At 36.6% G+C, this 22,583-nt stretch overlaps 1 protein-coding gene across 1 annotated transcript; it reads right to left on the bottom strand.

Moving 5' to 3' along the window:
- Window positions 1-488: 488 nt before the first annotated feature.
- Window positions 489-2,868, bottom strand: LOC103416223 (dihydrofolate reductase-like). The gene is made up of 5 exons (XM_008354486.4): window positions 2,334-2,868; window positions 2,134-2,232; window positions 2,007-2,048; window positions 1,777-1,906; window positions 489-824 (listed from the first exon to the last, which is right to left on the bottom strand). The coding sequence occupies exons 1-5, from the start codon at window positions 2,568-2,570 to the stop codon at window positions 646-648; spliced, it is 687 nt and encodes a 228-aa protein (XP_008352708.1). The 5' UTR covers window positions 2,571-2,868; the 3' UTR covers window positions 489-645.
- Between the last annotated feature and the right edge of the window lie 19,715 nt (window positions 2,869-22,583).

The following is a 22,583-nucleotide window of genomic DNA, read 5'->3' as shown; positions in this document are numbered from 1 at the left end:
ACTATCATACTGCTTTTTTTTCCAAAAGCACTTTTACAAAAAAGTTTACCAAATACTCTGCTGATTTATTTCACAGCCGCTTATTCTCACATCAGTTTTTTTTCAAAGCACAACAATACCAAACTAGCTCTTACTTCTTCTTTCCTCCTAGTGGTTGCTCAAACTCGAATCCTTGAATGTTACAATCTTAAAGGGCTTGTAAAGAGTAAGTTCGACATTTCATGCTTTTTGTCGACGATTGCAAGATCATCAAAGTGATGGGATCTTTTCCTATGGTGCCTTTTAGTTCTTGTAAGCGTAATCTTTTATGTCATTTGGATTTCAATTACTTGTAGCTAAGCAATTCTACTGTATTACTAGAAAGTTTGTCGTTGGGAAATTATAGTGTTTCTTTTAGCGTTTGTGGCCTGGATATTGAGTTCTTAGTTATAGTTGTATAATTTTAGAGTAAAAACATGACATATTATAACAGATTGGGTCATTTGAGATAAATTGTAAATGGGGATACTCCAATGATCCACTTCCATAAAAATTATAACAACACATTCTACATAGAAACCAATTTGGCATGAAATCAAGGCCAATATATAATATCCACAAAAATACGTAGGACTTTGTTTCGCTGCAAAGATTTAGACATTATTGTCACTGTTGATCCTTCTCCGCCAATATGTTCTGAATCTTGTCGATGAAGTTCATCATCGTATCCAAACCCTTTTCGTCAAGTCTCGGAACAGTGTGGCCTTTCGGATGATGAATCACCGAAGCATCTACACAGTGTTCCAACAGTTCAAGCCCGTACGGCTTCAAGAAATCCATCTCTCCTGCAACACATATAACACACTCGTAAATAATCCACAGACGAACACCTCAAGGCCGTAGATGATTTTAGATACTAAGGGCTGGTTTGGTATTGCTGTGCTTTGAAAAAAAGCTGCTGTGAGAATAAGCGGCTGTGAAATAAATCAGCTGAGTGTTTGGTAAACTTTTTTGTAAAAGTGCTTTTGGAAAAAAAAGCAGTCTGATAGTGGGTCTTTTCATTAAAGAAGTACTGTAGCTTCGTATGCTTTGAAAAAAAAGCCAGTTTTCCAAAGCTACAAATAGCAGCTTCAGCTTTTTCCTTTGATTTCAGCTTATTCTCACAGCAGCTTCTAAAATAAGCCATTTTTTTTCAGTTTACCAAACACCTAAAACCCTCACAGCTTTTTTTCATGGGTGCTTTTTTTTTAAGCACCTCACTCCCAAACTAGGTCTAAGTAGGTTTACCAATGCGGTTCTCTCGAGTGGAGGATAGCCCGTCCACGTTAACGGATAATTTTGGATCGTTGATTATAACAAGTCAGTGTCCTACAATGTAGAACCCATAAATGAAGGGAAACAATGGAAACGGAAAATGCGACCAACCAACTAATTCAATTCATTTAATAACATTACAAATTTGGCCAGGTTTTGCAATAATATGTTACTCATGCTAATTGTTGGGTAAGGAAATGTGTCACTCACACCAAGTCAACCAACTAATTAAAACCATATGCATAAGCCAACGATTCTGAACCGTTAATTGAAATAAGTCCTATAAAATATAAGAATTGACAAATTAATAAAGTCCGAGTCCCCGCTCCTAACCGATTCTAGGTAATTAATTAAAAGAGGTCCTGCAATATAAAACCCATCAAACCAATAAATTCGAGCGATTTTGAATCGTTGATTGATTTTGTATCTAACAAAGTTATTTGTGCATTCAAAAATTGAGCAAATAAATGAAACGAAATATACCTAAAAAGTGAAGGGACGGGCACTGAATGGGAGACGAATAAGCATCCTCAGCCACCGCCGGTGACTTGAATTTCGCCCCTCCGATTATTATCAGGAATTTAATTTTGGGAACTTTAGTCAATGCCACACCCTGCAACCAAACCAAAACGACACCACCTCAACTCCCTCGTCACCTTTCATTTCTTTAAATTATATTAAAAACTTGAATTATTTGCTTCTTTTCTACCTACCTTCGCTTGCAGCCCCGGCAGCCCCGCCGACAGTATTGCTCCCTGCGTTCATTCATCAATACCTACTTAATACATTACTGTGAATTATAACCGACTTATAGCTTAAAAGCGTTAATAAAATAAATACCTGGGAAAAACCAACAAGGCCATCGAACGGTCCCTGTTTAATCATGTAATCTTCTATGTATTCCAGACACTCGTCAAAGTTCGTGTACGCTGAAAATTCCTGTAAAAAAAAAATAAAAACAAAAAATTACATTCCACAAAAAGATTATAAAAAAAAAACAGCAAGAACAAGAATCTGGGTTTTGAATTTTTGTTTTTTACCTGGTTGAATTGGAACCACTCGTAATAAGGAGGATCGAAAATGCCGTCGACGTCGGATTTACCTTCGGCCGGAAAGGGCCCATCGAGATAAACCATGTCGAGCTTCTCCAGCACCGATTCCGGCCACTTGCCCACTTGCTTCCTCATTATTTCCCCGCTAGTTCGGAACCCATGGAGGCACAGAAACCTGGGCTTCCTCGAACACCCGCCGCCTTCTCCGCTTCCTTGGCTCCCCATGTTTTCTGCTGTTTTTCGGAGAGAATAGAGAGAAGAAGAATATTCCGACCGGTCGACGAGGTTTTTGTTGTTGTTCTCGGCAGCTCCGGTAGTCTGAGAGGAGGGATGGAATGCGTGTGGAATTTGGCTGGATTTAAAAGGAGCAGGTTGGAGGGCAGTTTTGACATTGACGACGTCGGGTGGAAATCTCCATCGTTCAAATTCAACGTGAACGACCACGGTGTTTGATGTGGCAGATGACGTTATCGTCAAGGGACAGACTCTGAGAACGCAAAAGCTTTGATTTGACCCCGCGTGGGCAAAAAGTACGTGCCCGCTCGCCCGTGTGTGCCATTGAAAAAGGATGAACTTAAAATTAGACTAAATAGCTAAAATAATTTTTGAGATTTGTATAACTCATCATTTTGATCCATAATATTTTAAATTGATAAAAGTGATTCTTGAGATTATCTCTCATCCATTATTTTGGTCATTCCGTTAAAAACTCCGTTGAGTGTCCCGAAGCTCTTGGCCAGAAGTTTAGGTAATTTTCAAAATTTCGTAACTCAATCGTTTCTTAACCAAATTCGACCCATAATATATCAAAATGAAGATACGAAAGTGTAGAATAAGATTATACTTATTTGGAAGCCCAATGGCTAGAAAATAGCCTCAAGGTTGACTGGTTTGATGGAAAATTGGAAAACTCGTCGGAAACTGGGTAAACTTTAAACGTTCATAACTTCTTCAATACTCAACGAAATCAAGTGATTCAAAAATGAAAATCATACTTCACGACGAGACAAAGAGAATGGTACATATTTAGATGGCTAAATCTCTGTGTTTTATCCAGAAAACGGCTCGAAAGTGGCTGTCTTGGTCTCGAGTTAGCCACTTTCGAGCCATTTTCCAGCCAAAGCATGGCTATTTAGCCTTCTAAAAAGGTATCATTCTCTTCTTTTCGTTGAGAAGTATGCTTTTCATTTTTGAATCACTTGATTTCGTTGCATATTGAAGAAGTTATGAACGTTTAAAGTTTACCCAGTTTCCGGCGAGTTTTTCAGTTTTCTCTCGGACCAGTCAACTTTGAGGCTATTTTCCGGCTATCTCCGGCAGCCATTGGGCTTCCAAATAGGTATAATCTTATTTTACACTTTCCTATCTTTATTTTGATATATTATGGGTCAAATTTGGTTAAGAAACGATTTGAAATGTTAGGGACCAAAGTGATGAGTTATGTAAATCTTAAGGACCATTTTGGCTATTTAGCCAAAAGAGCCCTTAAAATTATTAAATGGTCCTTAATATTTGGTTGGTTTTCCATTGATTTGCTTATAAACCAAAGTTGATTTTTACATTTTGAACCCTATAGTTGATTTTCACAATCCCGCCCATCGAACGACATGGTCGTTTACTAGTTGCACAAACTATGACATGGCTAGGGACAGTTTTGGCCTCCTAAATGGATTTAGTCCTCTAGATTATTTTCTTTTTTTGTTATATTGTGAGGTGCAGTAGGTTAGATTTCAAAATTTATATAAGCAAATATAATTTGTAATGAAAATTTTATCTCATTTGTGAATTGTGATACGTGTCATCTTATTTAATTTCTTACCGACATTAATCAATGTCTAATCAACATGCTCAAAAAACAATCCTTAGGCGATGACAACATATTAAACCTCGTCTTCCAATTGAATTAGGTTTACAACCCCAACAATCCATATAGGGAAATTCACAAATTTAAAATTTTGTTTGTATCTTTGCAATGATCATGTAATGCATTTTAAGATCTCTTCATTTAATCTTTTATGGTCTAATATCGCATGTTTGGTAGGCTGGTTTGGACATCTTATTTTCTTTTAAATTGGACTTGTAACGTAACCCATATTTGATGCGCTAAAATGTAAGATGGACTGGATTTGGATCCGGCATGTGAGTCCGATAAAAGATAGGATTCATAACCTCTCACTTAAGTGTTTGAGTAAATGTAGAAATATAGAGAATAATTGAAATGATGACTTTGAGGTACGACTTGAATCGTTTCCTTAAAGTGTTATTTGTCCCCACTCGAATAAGTTTGCTAAAGGGTTCTTGGCAAATCACTTCCAAGATACAACAAATGATGAAATATTTGATTAGCAAAACCGAATTCTATTCTCTTAGAAATAACTAGAAATAAATTGTACGAATGTGATGGAGAGAGAAAAGAGAAAAAATAAATTGTGTAAACAACAAATTTTTGAATTGTGTGTGAAACATTATGCCACAATTTATAGACAATAAAGCACCCATTCATTTTGGTTGAAGATAGACAACTTTTATAAAGAATGTTGACCCAAAAGATATGTCTAATTTCAAAAATTAATATTGACTGGTTGCATCCTTTTAATTTTACTCATACTGTTTGAGTATAACAATCTCAAACATTATGTCCTTTAATCAAATGTAACAATAATTCAACCAAAAGGTACAAGAGTAAAAGGGTGGATTATACAACCTTTGTAAAGGTTGCCAATCCTTCCCAATTTCAATAATATGGTAAATATTATAATAACAATTATCTCTTTATAATTAACCATAAAAATACTGATATAATCATGTATACAATAAAGGTGTCTTTCGAATTAAAACCTTTAATTAGTGTAAGTAATTCAAAATTATAACAAATGCGATGGTGACCTAGGTTTAAACCAACTATTCATATGTTAAAACCGGAATCACTACACACATGACTATATCTTATTTCCTTAAAGAAATTTCTGAACTAATTAAGCACTATTATGGCCTTGTGCTTCATCTTGTTTTCATGAACATTTACAAGAGAAAACACAACTCTTGATAGAAACGGCACCACTTCTTATGTTCATATAGGTGAGGTTCATTCCCATGTCCCTACTACTATAGACATAACTACGAATAGCCTCATTAAGAGATAAAACTCATCGTCCTAAACGTAGCAATCTTACACTGATCACCCTAGAATGAGCTATATATTAATTTTTACATTTTGAACCCTATAGTTGTCTAATTTTCACAATCCTGTCCATCGAACGACACGGTCGATTACTAGTTGCACAAACTATGACATGGCTAGTGGCAATTTTCTAGATATTTTTCTTTTTTGCTATATTGTGAGGTGCAATAGGTTAGATGTAATGAAAATTTTATCTCATTTGTGAGACATGTCATCTTATATAATTTCTTATTGACATTAATCAATCTCTAATCAACATGCTCCAAAAACAACCCTTAGAGCTCGTCTTCCAATTGAATTAGGTTCACAACCCCAACAATCGCTATAGGGAAAATTCACATATTTAACCTTTTAAAATTTTATTCATGTCTTTGCAATGATCATGTAATGCATTTTAAGATCTCTTCATTTAATCTTTTAGGGGTCGTTTGTTGCACCGGACTGTCTCGAACTGGACTAGCTGCAGGACTAAGCTGGACTAACTTAGTGAAGCGTTTAGTGCAGTGTCAGACTAAGAAGCAGGATAATGAAAACAATACTGTTCACCAGATTTGTGTTTGTTTAGACTAGGACTACATTATTATTCTATTTTAATAGCTCCAATACCTGTGCCCAATGCCTTAAAATTTTTTGCCATTGTGTAATAGAGTAATGCTACAAATCTCATGATCTGGGTTAATTGGAGCATATTTTTGCCATGTATATTATGAATCTTAAAAAAAAACAAGACAATTGTTTTGTTTTTAGTACCTGCTAATAGAATTGGGACATATTATAGTTGAGTTTAAGATGGCAAATTGGTGATAAGATATTTATAAATTTTTAGAATTCTTCAGCTTATCATATAATGACCAACATTACATTTCAAGTGGATGAGACTCCCCACCCCTTAAGGCACATTCAGGTAGCAAATTGAGTGTTTGGGAACTTGAACTATGGAATTTCTCAACTCTATTCTATATAAAGCCTTTTGCAGCTAAGCCCTCACTGGCTTATGGGATCCGTGTACACAAACCCTGATCTCTTTTAATCCACATCCCTTCTCTAAGCTCTTTGATCTGCAAATGTAGTTTGGTTTAAACTCTATCACCCAAAAGAAGAAAAAGAAGAGTGCCCAATACATGCAACTTCAACAAATGCAAGTACATAAGAAGATAATTGTGATAAGCCAATCTTTGCCATTGATTGACTCTTAAAACATCATTCACAAGTACATAAGAAGATACTTGTGACAAGTCAAACTTTCATCCAGGATATTATACAAAATGCCAGTTAACTATAGTATCGCATTCCAAAGTAGATCTTCATAATTTACAAAATCCTAGTTAACATTAGCCAAAATACTTCATAGTACAAAGCTAAGTTATAAGTCATAACCTAAGATTGTACGATTAATAAAATACATTTATGTCAAAAGGCACCACATAATATACTCATCCGCTTGCTTTGTTGCTTAAAAGCCTTTGGACGAACACTTTCTTGAGTTCCGATTTGATTGCCCTGAACACTGCCACATTTTGTGGTTTTTCCAAAATAAGAGTCAATGCATCAATTTGATCCATAGGAGAAAGACCCATTACTTCAAGTTCATTAGCTATGTCAGCATGATCTGCAGTACCTTGAACTAAAGCTTCAGTTACCATTTGCATTCCCTTCCCACTTTCAACATAAAATTCTTTCAGTCCACTAATAATTGCCTCGGTTCCATCACTTGAACTTCCCATAGCTCTTTTCCTCTTTCTTTGGCTATTTTCAGATGGGGTGCTTTGTTGGCTTTGTTGGTTCGTTGAAGAACAAAATTTTCACCTCCAATATCTCTTGCACCAACTTGATCATGACTTTGTTCCTCCATCATTTCAGCAGGGGTTTTGGCTACATTACCCGTAGCCCGATCTTTTCGAAATATATATGCAAATCTATCATATAGTGGAAAAGGTTTGCTTCTCCATTCATCGGCTTCTTTATTTTTCTAAGATTATATGTAATACCCTGAAAAATGTACATATAGGAATTTGGCATTCATAATTGTGAATATGTAAAAAGAATTGGGAATTTATATTAATTCATAAAATTTTAGTTTTACAGTAAACTAGTTGTTGGAAGTAGGCCCACAAAGCCACTCATTTGATGTAATAGCTTTTTGGAATACTTAATGTATTAAACTTTTATATGTTTAATGAAGGGCAAAGCTTATTGTTAATCACTATTTATTGTATCATGTGTTTAAGTAATAAGGGAATCCAAGGGATGTATTTGATCTAAGAGACAAGTGATCTAAGTGAGTTAGATTATCGAGACTAATCTCTTATGTTCATTCCTAAAACGTTCCTAGCCATAGGATTGCCAATTGGGTATTGACAATCCGCTAAGGTTAGTATGTGTTATGTTGACTCAAGCGTGAGTATGACTAATCTCAAGTCATTTGGTGTTGGACACTAAGACAAACACATATGTGCTCGAAAGAGTAATCGAGTACACTGAACAACGATCGAAAGAGAGTTCGAACATACATGTCATGTAAGAACTCAATAGTTGCAATATGCAAAGTAGTCCTTTGACCTGAGGCATCATAGATGTCTAATGGTTAGGTCCTTGATCTTTGATCATGTCAACGGCATTCCATCGGAGTGTCCACGACATTGTTGGGGTCAAGCTATCTAGTCGTGTAGGCATATGAATGCACAACAAGGGATTTCTAACCTTCCATGGTGGAAGGAGAATACTCTAAGATATGATTCTAAAGTCTTTGGCCAAAGCATATGAATATGACTTAGGAAGTTTGTTCCAAATCATATTCAAGGGAATCATATAGATGTGTATCACATTGGATAGTAGACATGAAACAAACTATCACTTAAACAATGTGATTAAGAGTATTGTATTATAGAAGGACCGTATTACATTGTAGTTGTAACTGGATAGGTTCTCCAACCAATTCTACTTAGCTTGGGTAACCATGACATACTGCTAGGTGTCACTCATGGTTTGTGGAAGCCCTAATGATTAGGCAACACTAATCAATAAAGGGAGAATTGAAATGTGGTTTCAATTCACAATCGATCGTTATGAGTAACAATCACACACTACCTCGCTAAATGGAACCTAATGGATCGTACACCGAGTAAGGGTGATAGTGAAGAAATTAAATGAAATGGATATGCAATTAAATGGTTTAATTGAAGAATGGTCAAGATTAATTAATTAGTTAATTAATTTTACGAAAGGTTCGTATTGGGCTTTTAAGTTGGTTTTGGGTTTCGGGGCCCAAAAGCGTTTTGGTCCACAAGGCCCATTATGTTTAAGTTGTATGACAACTAAAACAAAATGGGCAATAAGCCCAATCACTTACAAGGGGCCGGCCATAAGGGGTGAGTGTAAGACTTTGCTTAATTGCAAGTTTGCCACTCACCAAATGTAATGAAGTATAAAAGCAACTTTATAGCTTTATTTTCATTAGGGTTTTCTTTGAGGCAAAGAGGTGAAATATTTTCTCTCTTTCTCTCTACAAAGAGGCCGGCCACTTAGGGAAGATTTAGCTAGCAATCTTTTCTTCTCTAAGTCATCCATTTCATCTTCATACCTCACCCTTGGTGTGGAGACTTAGAGACACCAAACCTTTGGTGTTTTTGGAGATCCTTTCCTCACATCCTCAAGGAGCAAAGGAGCACTAAAAGGGGAAAATCACAAGCAAGATTCAAGGAGCTTGGAGGTGACTTGAAGGCCCTCCACTTGGGTGAATCCCTTGTGTAAACAAGGATGAGCTTCAAGGGTAAAGAAACTCTAAATCTTTACTTCTCTTTAATGTTGTTAAAGAGTCTTTTGGTTCACCATATACTAGGCTTTGAAAGTCATGGGTTTTATGAATTGTTTTTGGATGCATGCCTACTTTAAAGTGTTAATAGCTTGCATATGTATTCAAATGTTCATACTTGTTCTTAGCTAGGACAAAATTTTTCCTTCAAGTGGTATCAGAGCCTAGGCCTAGTTTATGGTGAATCTTTTTGGGTTTTGTGATTTTCATGATTTGTGATTTAAATGTTGTAAATGTTACAAGCTTTGTTCTTGCTTTTGAATATATAAATTTTGCTAGAAAATTTAGCATCTCAAATGTTGTAGATGTATTTCATTTAAGCATGAATATTGGAACTAAAATTTGGTGCCATGTATGTTGGGAAATTCGGCCAAATCCAAAGGGTGATTTTTTGGGTTCATGTTTGTCTTGTTAAAATGGTTTTAAGGTGACTTTTGGAACCCCTAAGTACCCTAGGATATTAGCCCTCTTTTGAGTGGTGAAAAATTGAGTTTTGGTGAGTGAAAACATTCATGGAGCTATTATGAGTTTTCATGGTGTTCTTCAATGTTCTTGAAGTTCTTGCCAAGAACAAAAAGTTTTGAAGTTTTGATTCAAAAGTTTTATGTTTTTCATAAAGTTTTGGTTTATTAATTGATGGTTGATGGTTATTGGTGAGATGTGATGAAATGGTTTTAATGTTTTGTCACAGATCTTTTATTTTTCTTACAAACCATCAATTTCACCTTTACCTCACCCACCAAAATCAACTTGCAAAAACTTTTTAGAAATTTTTCCATTTCCTCTCTAAAGGCCGGCCACCCCCTAGTGGGGGTACTTTTGGGGCCTTTTGTGCAATTACATAAAGTTTGAGATACTTTTGTGTATTTGCATTTTGGCCCAAAAGTTTACGTTTTTACGTTAAGGCCCAAAAACTCTAAAGGACAAATTGTTTTGATCCTTTAATGATGTTTTTACATTATTAAAATTTTGGGTTCTAGTTGTAATTACATGAAGTTGTGGACTATTGTGTTTTTACAAAGTGACCCCAAAAGTTTTTGTATTTGCATTATGGCCCAATTGTTGTGGTCACAGTTTCCTTTTGGCCCAAATAAAATGAGAACAAAATTGTTTTGTCTCTTTAATGAGAATTGGATTTTCATTTCATTTAGTTCCATTTAAATCAATTCTATGGATCCAAAAACCAATTGTTTAAGTTGCTTTCTTAGTTAATGTGATTAATTGAGAAAAGGGTGATTATGAACCAAAGGCCTCGATAATTGAGCTATGTGATTGGCCGCTTTACATTATGAATGTTTGGGTTTGGTAGAGTAGATATTGAATGTAATTTGATTAATTCAATTTGTTGTAAATGGACATAAGTCCATCATTTGTGTTGTAAAAGGGCATAAGCCCTTCTTATTATTTCATGTATTCCTTTTGTTTATATGTATGCAAAATGGAATAGTTGGGTCCAACGCCCAATAGGAAATAACGGTTTAATTGGATTAAACGCGTAACTAAAATCAACAACTATCTACCTTAAACCCAAGGTCCAACACAAGGCTCGTGTTGGATCAAACCAAACGGTTCATAATCATCCTAAGACCTAATATTACTATATAGTCCATATGAGGATGCAATGCATTCGTTAGTAGTTCCATATAGTCTCACTTATTTCTTCGAAATAGTGGGAGTATTATAAACTACTAAATTCATATTAAACTTGGACCAATGGTTGTGATAGGCCCAAGTTCTTTTAATATGATTAAAATGTTTTGATGTAGCCCAACACTACTCCCTCAACAAAACAAATATTAAGTTGATAAGCGAGAGATGTTTTGAACATCTCTTCGTAGGCCTTCCACCGTGGTGGGCTTCAATCGTTTGTGACTCATACACCGTATTCGTCCAGTTCTGGGGTATGCAAAGTATGTGCTTACATTCAGGAGAAGCCCATAAACATATGATGAAGTGAAAGTAGGCAACGAGTATGGCCAATATGATATTCTTCTGAGGCCATTCTTGAACCCCTACTTGAACTAGCATGGTGGGAATGACTTAACTAAGTGCAATGGTGCCAATATGATATTCTTCTGAGGCATCATTCTCTAGAGGCCAAACTAGATGGGTAATTACAAAAGTTGTAAATGGCTAAAGCGTTATCCTCTCATCATTATTGTTGCTAGCCAATATGATATTCTTCTGAAGTGGGCTTGGTAATGGTGAGTCTCCCATACCCCGCTAAGAGTTCAATATAACTCTCGAATTCTATTGAGGGATGTGGAATTTGCCAAAAATAGTGGGTGGTACTATTTGATTCAAAGACCCAATCAAATAGTTTTAAACAAACAATCTAATACGATTTCTGTTATGTTATGTAGTTAACGACATGCCTAAAATTATACCCACCATTATACTTGACAAAAAGGGCCTTAGGGGCCAACGTTTCCTTGCTTGGTATCGCCACATTGAGAATGTCTCAAAGGTGAAAGACATATTGTATGTGCTTAAGCAATCCCCTCCTTATGTACCTCCTACGAAACTAGCTTCAAAGGAGGAGTGTCAAAATTATGTTAGACACTATGAGGATGATTTACAAGCCAAATGCTTAATCCTTACTTCACTTAGTGAGGAGCTTATGAAGCAACATAAGCACATGGACACTTCTTGTGCCATGGTTGAAAGTTTGCATAAGATGCATGACATTGAGACTAGTAATGTACGATTCTCAAATGTTTGTAGTCTAATGAATGCCAAAATGGCAAAGGGGACATCGGTCCATAAACATGGACAAAAGATGGAAAAGATATTTAAAGATCTTAAAAGTTTAGGAACTTCCATCGATGGGAAAATGGCCCAAGACTTTTTCCTTGCATCTCTCTCGGATGATTTCACTAAGTTTATTGTAAACTATAAAGTGAATAGATTCGATCATGCTTTAAACGAGATGATTGACATGTGCTGTAAATTTGAAAAAGGTTTCAAAAGGGACAGTGGGAGTGAGAATGCAATCACAAGGAAAAGGTTGCATAAGAAGAAGGCAAAGAAATCCAAATGAACATGCTTTCATTGTGGAAAGGATGAACGTTGGAAGAAGAAATACAGGGTGCGCATTGCGAGCCTTATGACACGAACTTTTGAAGAGACCATTTCTGTCATAGAGAGTGCTTTTACAGTGAGCTCCAATTCCTGGATATTTGATTCAGGCGCTAGTCAACATATCTGTAATACGATGCAGGAACTAGCGGGGAGCAAATCACTGCGCAATGGGGAGATGGTTGTGCGAGTTGGGAACTGCACTAAAATCTCTGCAAAAGCAATAGGCACCTACATGCTTAACCTACCCTCTGGGGAAGTCCTGGAACTTAAAAATTGTTTATATTTTCCTTCATGTATAAAGAATTTGATTTCCATCTCTAAGCTTTTACGAGATGGGCACTTAGTATTGTTTGACAAAATGAGTTGCACTTTATACTTGAACGGTCGTATTATCTCTCATGGTAATATGATAGAGGGACTTTTTCACCTAGAGACGAATAGTGGGATGCACTGTATTGCAAGCGGGAATACCTCAAAACCCAAAAGGGCTAGAGAAGAAGTTAACCAAGAAAAGATGTGGCATCTTAAACTTGGACATGTGAACCTTGATAAGATTCACAAGATGTCGAAAGACGGATATATCCGCCCATTAGGTAATGACCAGATGGGTACTTATGAATGTTGCTTGAAAGGGAAGATGACCAAATCTCCATTTACTGGAAAAGGAGAGCGTGCCACTGAAATTCTAGGGTTAATCCACACTGACGTATGTGGACCTATGTCTACTACGTCGAGAGGAGGCTTCTCCTACTATATCACATTCACCGACGATCACTCTCGGTTTGGCTATGTGTATCTTATGAAGTACAAGTCAGAATCCTTTGAAAGGTTCAAGGAATTCAAGAATGAAGTTGAGAAGCAAACTGGGAAACAGATAAAGATCCTAAGATCAGATCGAGGGGGTGAATATCTGAGTAGGGGTGAATATCTGAGTAATGAGTTCCTAGATTATCTCAAAGAGTGTGGAATTGTATCACAGTGGACTCCACCAGGAACTCCTCAACATAACAGAGTTTCTGAACGGAGAAATCGAACCTTGATGAACATGGTTCGTTCTATGATGAGTTCTGCTAATCTACCAGTAACATTCTGGGGATACGCTCTATATACAGCAGCTTACTTGCTTAATAGAGTACCTTCCAAGTCAGTTTCACAAACGCCATATGAGATATGGCATGGCAAAAGCACAAATCTTAATCATATTAGGATTTGGGGTTGTCCGGCTTACGTTAAAAAGCTTGAAGCTGACAAGCTTGAAGCAAGATCTGTTAAGTGCTACTTTGTGGGGTATTCCAAACAGACTTTGGGATACGAATTCTATAACCCTGACGACAAGAAAGTCTTTGTCGCCAGAACTGCTATGTTCCTTGAGGACGAATTCGTTCTCAATGGAAGTAGCGAGAAAACGATAGAATTGAAGGAAATTAATGAGATTAATGATGAACCACAAACAATGACTCAACAAGATGACAACCCTGTTCCTGAACCCCTAGCTCCACGTAGATCTGAATGGGTTAGTAAGCCACCTAAGAGGTATGGCTTAGACAATGACTTTGCGGAATTGCACCTTCTAGGTGACAATGACACAAAGGAGGACCCTAGGGACTACACTGAAGCAATGTCCGACATTGATTCAAAGAGATGGCAAGAGGCCATGAAATCCGAGATGGATTCCATGTATCAAAATTAGGTCTGGACTCTTGTAAACCCTCCAGAAGGTATTGTACCTATTGGAAACAAATGGGTCTTCAAGAGGAAGATAGGCGTTGATGGGAACATGGAGACTTATAAGGCTAGACTCGTAGCCAAGGGTTACAGGCAAAGAGAAGAGATTGACTATGAAGAAACTTTCTCTCCTGTAGCCATGATTAAGTCCATTCGGATTTTGCTTGCTATAGCTGCGTACTATGATTATGAAATCTGGCAAATGGACGTGAAGACAGCCTTTCTGAACGGCTACCTAGAGGAAGAGCTTTACATGGCTCAACCCGAAGGTTTCGTGTCCAAGTCTGAAAAGACTAAAGTATGCAACCTTCAGAGGTCCATTTATGGACTTAAGCAAGCCTCCAGGAGCTGGAACATTCGTTTTGATACTGAAATCAAATCGTTTGGTTTTACTCAAAACGAAGACGACAATTGTGTTTATCAAAAGGTCGTTGGGGATGCAGTTGTATTCCTAGTGTTATATGTAGATGACATATTACTATTCGGGAATGACATTGCAGTACTTTCTTCTGTAAAAGTGTGGTTGTCCAAAACCTTCAACATGAAAGATTTAGGAGATGCATCTTATGTACTTGGGATAAAGCTCTATCGTGATAGATCCAGAAAATTAATTGGATTATCCCAATCTATGTACATTGATAAGGTGCTAAGTAGGTTTCAGATGGAACAGTCTAAGAAAGGTTTTCTTCCTGTTAGACATGGAATTCACCTTTCTAAGTCCATGGAACCTAAGACTCCTGAAGAGATACGGCAAATGAATGCTATTCCTTATGCTTCCGCCATAGGGAGTCTCATGTATGCCATGATATGCACAAGGCCTGATATCGCATATGCTGTGAGCATTACTAGTCGATATCAATCTAACCCAGGATCAGAACACTGGGCAGCTGTCAAGACGGTCCTTAAGTACTTAAGAAGAACTAAGGACATGTTCCTCCTTTATGGAGGAGCAACAGAGTTGCGAGTGGAAGCTTATACAGACGCAGATTTCCAATCTGACGTCGATGATAGGAGTTCCAACTCCGGATATGTATTCACTCTGAATGGTGGGGCTGTCAGTTGGAAAAGCAAGAAACAAAGTGTAATTGCTGATTCCACGACAGAGGCTGAATATGTCGCTGCAGCTGAAGCCGGCAAAGAAGCGTTCTGGATGAAGAAGTTCATCACTGAACTTGGAGTGGTTCCAACCATTACATCACCAGTAACTTTGTACTGTGATAATAGTGGGGCGATAGCTCAAGCCAAGAAACCCAGGGCACATCAAAAGAACAAGCATTTTGACAGGCGCTTTAATATCATTAGAAGATATGCTGCCGAGGGGAAAGTCAACATCCTCAAAGTTGCTTCAGCCGATAACGTAGCAGATTCACTGACAAAGCCAATGTCTCAAATCCAACTTGACCGTCATATGGAAAAGATGGGTATTAGATACATGGGAAGATGGCTTTGAGTGCAAGTGGGAGATTGTTGGAAGTATGCCCACAAAGCCACTCATTTGATGTAATAGCTTTTTGGAATACTTAATGTATTAAACTTTTATATGTTTAATGAAGGGCAAAGCTTATTGTTAATCACTATTTATTGTATCATGTGTTTAAGTAATAAGGGAATCCAAATGATGTATTTGATCTAAGAGACAAGTGATCTAAGTGAGTTAGATTATCGAGACTAATCTCTTATGTTCATTCCTAAAACGTTCCTAGCCATAGGATTGCCAATTGGGTATTGACAATCCGCTAAGGTTAGTATGTGTTATGTTGACTCAAGCGTGAGTATGACTAGTCTCAAGTCATTTGGTGTTGGACACTAAGACAAACACATAGGTGCTCGAAAGAGTAATCGAGTACACTGAACAACGATCAAAAGAGAGTTCGAACATACATGTCATGTAAGAACTCAATAGTTGCAATATGCAAAGTAGTCCTTTGACCTAAGGCATCATAGATGTCTAATGGTTAGGTCCTTGATCTTTGATCATGTCAACGGCATTCCATCGGAGTGTCCACGGCATTGTTGGGGTCAAGCTATCTAGTCGTGTAGGCATATGAATGCACAACAAGGGATCTCTAACCTTCCATGGTGGAAGGAGAATACTCTAAGATATGATTCTAAAGTCTTTGGCCAAAGCATATGAATATGACTTAGGAAGTTTGTTCCAAATCATATTCAAGGGAATCATATAGATGTGTATTACATTGGATAGTAGACATGAAACAAACTATCACTTAAACAATGTGATTAAGAGTATTGTATTAGAGAATGACCGTATTGCATTGTAGTTGTAACTGGATAGGTTCTCCAACCAATTCTACTTAGCTTGGGTAACCATGACATACTGCTAGGTGTCACTCATGGTTTGTGGAAGCCCTAATGATTAGGCAACACTAATCAATAAAGGGAGAATTGAAATGTGGTTTCAATTCACAATCGATCGTTATGAGTAACAATCGCCCACTACCTCGCTAAATGGAACCTAATGGATTGTACACCGAGTAAGGGTGATAGTGAAGAAATTAAATGAAATGGATATGCAATTAAATGGTTTAATTGAAGAATGGTCAAGATTAATTAATTAGTTAATTAATTTTACGAAAGGTTCGTATTGGGCTTTTAAGTTGGTTTTGGGTTTCGGGGCCCAAAAGCGTTTTGGTCCACAAGGCCCATTATGTTTAAGTTGTATGACAACTAAAACAAAATGGGCAATAAGCCCAATCACTTACAAGGGGCCGGCCATAAGGGGTGAGTGTGAGACTTTGCTTAATTGCAAGTTTGCCACTCACCAAATGTAATGAAGTATAAAAGCAACTTTATAGCTTTATTTTCATTAGGGTTTTCTTTGAGGCAAAGAGGTGAAATATTTTCTCTCTTTCTCTCTACAAAGAGGCCGGCCACTTAGAGAAGATTTAGCTAGCAATCTTTTCTTCTCTAAGTCATCCATTTCATCTTCACACCTCACCCTTGGTGTGGAGACTTAGAGACACCAAACCTTTGGTGTTTTTAGAGATCCTTTCCTCACATCCTCAAGGAGCAAAGGAGCACTAAAAGGGGAAAATCACAAGCAAGATTCAAGGAGCTTGGAGGTGACTTGAAGGCCCTCCACTTGGGTGAATCCCTTGTGTAAACAAGGATGAGCTTCAAGGGTAAAGAAACTCTAAATCTTTACTTCTCTTTAATGTTGTTAAAGAGTCTTTTGGTTCACCATATACTAGGCTTTGAAAGTCATGGGTTTTATGAATTGTTTTTGGATGCATGCCTACTTTAAAGTGTTAATAGCTTGCATATGTATTCAAATGTTCATACTTGTTCTTAGCTAGGACAAAAATTTTCCTTCACTAGTTATGAGGTTTAAAGTTTGGATATTAATTTTTGAAAATCCGTAGACCTTTCAAGGTCAAAATTTATGTTTTTGAATAAAGCCCGATCTCACGAACGCGTAGGCGCAAACGGAATGCAATTTGGAGATATAACGAAGAAGTTATTAATGCTTAAAGTCGAGGGTACAATTGTAAATTTATCCTTTATGGAATGCTCCAGATTTTTTGAGCCAAATTTGGAAGGCCAAGTGTGTGGCCTAGATTAAAAATAAGAAAGGTTAGGCGGTGGAGATGGAAGATAAATGAGGGAAAGGACGAAGAGATGAGCCAATCAGGAAAGGGGGAGATGAGAGAGTGACCAATGAGAGAAGAAAGAAAGGAGGGGAAAGGAGAGGAAGGAAGTGCACCAGATCCTTCGACCCGGTTCTATGTCATCAACCCGACCCGGCTTCCTCCACCTCCTCCGGTGGCTTTTTGTCAGTTTTTCCGAAGAATTATGCTACCAAACCATCTTAAAAAGGTTTCATGACCTCCCCTTGACTGATTCTATCACAAATTAGATAGATATTGGCCCTGAAACTGTGCAAAACCCCACGGGGGGTGCGCGAGTTCATAGGTGGCGATCCACCAAATCTGAAGCAAACTCTCCTAATTTCCACCACCCACATGTTCCTTAAGAACCCAGGAATAAAGCCCAAACAAGGTTTGGGGCGTCAGAGCTGCTATGGAGTCGAATCAAGAACACCAATTTCTAGGGTTCTCGATGGATTTGAGGCAAATTGGAGCATTTCCGGGCTAAATTGCCCTTGGTCATAGGTATGAAAGTTACTCTATGCATTGAGATATTAATTCCTGTAATTTTTGGTAATTTTTAAAAATAGTTGAGTTTCCGGCGAGTCGGGACGGCCGACCACCATCCGCGACGACGGGTGCAGCGGTGCACGGCCAGGAAGTCGACAATTGCTCTTTATGCAAATTTCGTTATTCAAATTATGTCTTTAAGATCAAAATTGTTGTGGTTTGAATATTATTACGATTTTGGTATATGTTGGATTAACTAAATATATTCAGATTTTGTTTAATTTTGGAATATGTGAACTACGAAAGGCTTGATCTCGCTCCAGGGTACGTAGGCAGTCTAACAGTGTTAGATGCACCCTTACATAACTCGAGAAATAATTCTTAGAATGAGAAGTGTGTTATAAAAGGAAATAGAAACAAGATGAGAATAAATTTGTACGTTGATGTTTAAATCTTTTTAATTATGAATCAAGGTCGGAAACAAGACATAGAATTAAAGGAAGGAATTTAGTAAATAATTTGAGTTTTACTTTCTTAGTCGGTTTTGAATTTAAGGTAAGGATTAGTGGATTGAATATGGTAGAAAATAAACAATTAATGGTAAACAACTAAACATGATTTTTAGGTTGGGTCTATCCAAAGTAATAACATTATTTCCCGAATTAAAGAATTTATTCAAGGCGGGGTGTTACATTATATCAACAAAGCAAAACTAAAATTTAGCATGCGTAACAAATATAGCAACAAGAATATAACTAATGTATAAATAAAATAGGATATGAACTTGCACATAAGTTTGCCATGCGTCATCACTGTCAACTTCAACGCACTTTTTGACATCATTCCATGCAAATCCACTTGTGTTTATCATTTCAAGGACCAAACTATATGTTTTTTTTCCATTTCTTCAACTTTGACTCAATATGTGGAGTTGCCTTTATATTTGAATGAGGACATAAAACATTGACAGCTTTTGCTATTTCAATCAAAGTACCTTGTTTGAAAGCACCTGTGTTACACCGTTGCTTCCGAGCAACAAAATCCTCAAGAACGGATAGTAATACTTCTTCCTCAAATGCTTCCCATTTACGCCTTCTTCCTTTTGACTCTTGAGCAGCATTCAAATTATTGTTGTTATCCATACCTAAACAAAAAATATTTGAATGTACTAAAATACAATACAAAGAATCAATTTGCATAATATCCAATTAATTTGCTTACCATCCAATCAATAAATCGAATGACATTCACTGATGAGCAATCTAATCATTTTGCTAATATCCAACATATGCATGATAAAAAGGAAAACTAAAATAAAAAGTTATCATTAACACATATAGCTAGTTCGGTTGCTGGTTCCTAATTGCTCTCCACTCATTATACATTTCCTGAGCCATGACATTCCTCTTTGCAGTCCACTGGTCAGATGTTTCAACACTACCAACATATTCACCTTCTTCTGTATTTTGTCCATCTTCTATTATTGGCAAATTCTCTATTGAATCTACAGACATCTCTTGCTTAATAAGATTGTGTAGTAGGAAACAAGCGGTAATTATTCGACTTTGTGTCCTTATCGGATAGAAAGATGGACTCCTTAGTATAACCCACCTTCCTTTTAGCAAGCCAAAACAGCTTTCAATTACATTCCTTGCCTTAGAATGCTTCATGTTAAATTATTCTTCCTTATTAGAAGGTGTTCGTCCCTCCCATTCAGATAAATGATAAAGTATTCCTCTATAGGGTGCAAGGAATCCTTCACCATTTGTATAACCACCATCTACAAGGTAATAATAACCTAATAAAAAAAGAACTTATTAGTATTTTGTAGTTCACAAACAAAACTAGACCTAACTTACAAAGTTGAGACTAACTAATAGTCTTACCCCCTGGTACCTTTAAACCATTAGGCCTAGTAATTGCATCATGTAACACTCTAGAGTCTGATGCGGAACCCTCACACCCCGGAAACACATATATGAATTGCATATCTCCTGAACACACACCTAACACAGTAGTTGAGACTCGACCTTTTCTAGTTCGGTATCTTGGTTTGTCAATTTCAGGTACATGCACATCAATGTGTGTTCCATCTAATGCTCCCAAGCAATTCTAAACAAAAAAAAAAGGTTTTGTTAATTTATACAAAGGGAATGAAGAGTTAAAGCTTAGGAAAAATGAAAAAAATTATCAACATACCTTAAAATATCGCCATCTAGGATTTGTAGAATCAATAGGCACAGGCTGAGGGACTTTTAGTAGGAGAACTTGTAATTGCAAAATTCCTTGCAATACACTATTGAAATACCTACTTATAGTCTCTCCCGACCTATAAAATCTACCACCAACACTATGATTCTTAGTATGATGTGCTAGTATTTGTAAAGTCATACACACCTGCTCCTCTGCAGACACCAAACCATCCGTTTTTACCCTCCCATCTTGACGAAGTAAGTCACATAATATGCCAAAAGTCCTTCTATCCATTCTCAATTCGTTGACACATTCAATATCAGTATTCCCTATTCTTCCATTCAAATAACACAAACTAAGCTCTCGTCTAACAAGTGAACAGTTAGTCAAAGTGCGTCGTTCAACATGCCTCTGTTTGGCCCTTAGCATCAGCAACACAAGAATCGTACAAATGCAAATTGTCTCTAAATAAGACATCTCTAACAATAAGATTAATAAAAGCTTCCTTCGATCCATATCTATCTAAAAACACAAAAGGAAAACAAAAATAAGGACATTATATATGTAATATTTACTGTTATTAAGGGTGATGGAAATGAAGTGATTATGATATGAACTAGATCAAAAGAAACGGTATACAAAGAAGAATTCTGAAACAACTAACTGCATCAACAACCCTAAAAGTTAATAATTGCACGTAAGTGTGTTAATAACAAATCAAAGAACCCAAACTGAAGAAAAATAGGGTGCAGACATCTCTCTTTTTATTTTCAGAAACTTAAACAAACTTCCACTTAAAAATGTGCGTAACTGAATGTGAAAAATAAACAAATAACATTGGCATCTCCTCTACTGAGGTGCGTTTTCCACTTCATACATGTTTTCCTGTTAAGACCTTACAAAACAAGTACCAAACCAAATAAAGTTAACATACCTGATTGGCGTTGTTGATAGAATTGAGATCATCAGAAAGTAGAGGTTAGCTACCCGCCTGAACTGTCAGTGTAACAATTTCTCAGGACCATGACAAAATAAAATCATAGGTATTGGCAACTCTAGTCAATTTGTTTATGCATAACGCATAGCAAAATGATATTCCTACACTTCATCACAAAAAATCAGATAAGCTTCGAACTGCATCAGCAAGCAGGTTGATTGAAAACTAAAATCAAATTCATTGAAATTACCCTTAATTTTAAGATTTCCAACTTTTCTTATCCATCCAGTCTAATTTTCAGTACTCCAAAACAACCATAATAAGATTTAGAACACAAGCTCTGGTTCTAACTTGTCATAGGTTGGGTCAGAAATTGACGCACCGAATCATATAATAATTTTAAATTCTAATATAATCATATTCATCTACATAGTTTGAAGGCCCGTGAATTACCTGTTCAAAGAGTCCTTTCGGCAAAAATGTAATGAAGTTGTACTTTGTAGTCGATATAGAATTCCCCTGGAACAATTGAATGCATAATAATTAAAACCGAATACAAACAAAATGAAGTAAGATTTAAAGTGGCAGATAACAGAACATAGATTACATATCCTACACGTTTATACTAATAAACCTATTGATGGCACATGGTGGAGGTAAAACAAAATCCTGAAAACATCCACTGTGCTAGAAACATATTCTAGATTCTGAGAAGGCCATATCCTAATCTTCTGTTCCACGATCCAGATGAAAGAAAGGCGGGGCACTCAAGAACTAAAGAGAAATTATTCATTATTTAATATGATTAATGCAATAATCTTACAACCAAAAAACACAAATCTAACGGAAGAATGTTTAGATATCACGAACTAAAGATGAAGTTTACAAACAATGAATTGAGTTATAATAAAGGAAGAATGTTCAGATATCACTAACTAACATCAGTAGGTAATTGAATTTGATTTTGATCAAATGACATCAATGTTTACTTAACAAGGAATAAGAATTGTAATCATTTTATTTTTTAAGTTCCTGCGTTTACTAAAGTGTAGGTATGTGAAGCATTTCACTCCCTAACTTTCCCCTGTGTTTACTTACATGTATGAATTCGGAAAACTATAGGTTTCCTTTTGAAATTCGTAATCAAATACCTCAAAATCAGGAACCATATCAATTAGGGGTAGTTGATCCCATT

This window comes from Malus domestica, chromosome 15 (assembly GCF_042453785.1).
Source record: "Malus domestica chromosome 15, GDT2T_hap1".
NCBI classification, from domain to species: Eukaryota; Viridiplantae; Streptophyta; class Magnoliopsida; order Rosales; family Rosaceae; genus Malus; species Malus domestica.
Note: the sequence above shows the minus strand (reverse complement) of the source record. Positions and strands in the feature narration are given on the sequence as shown.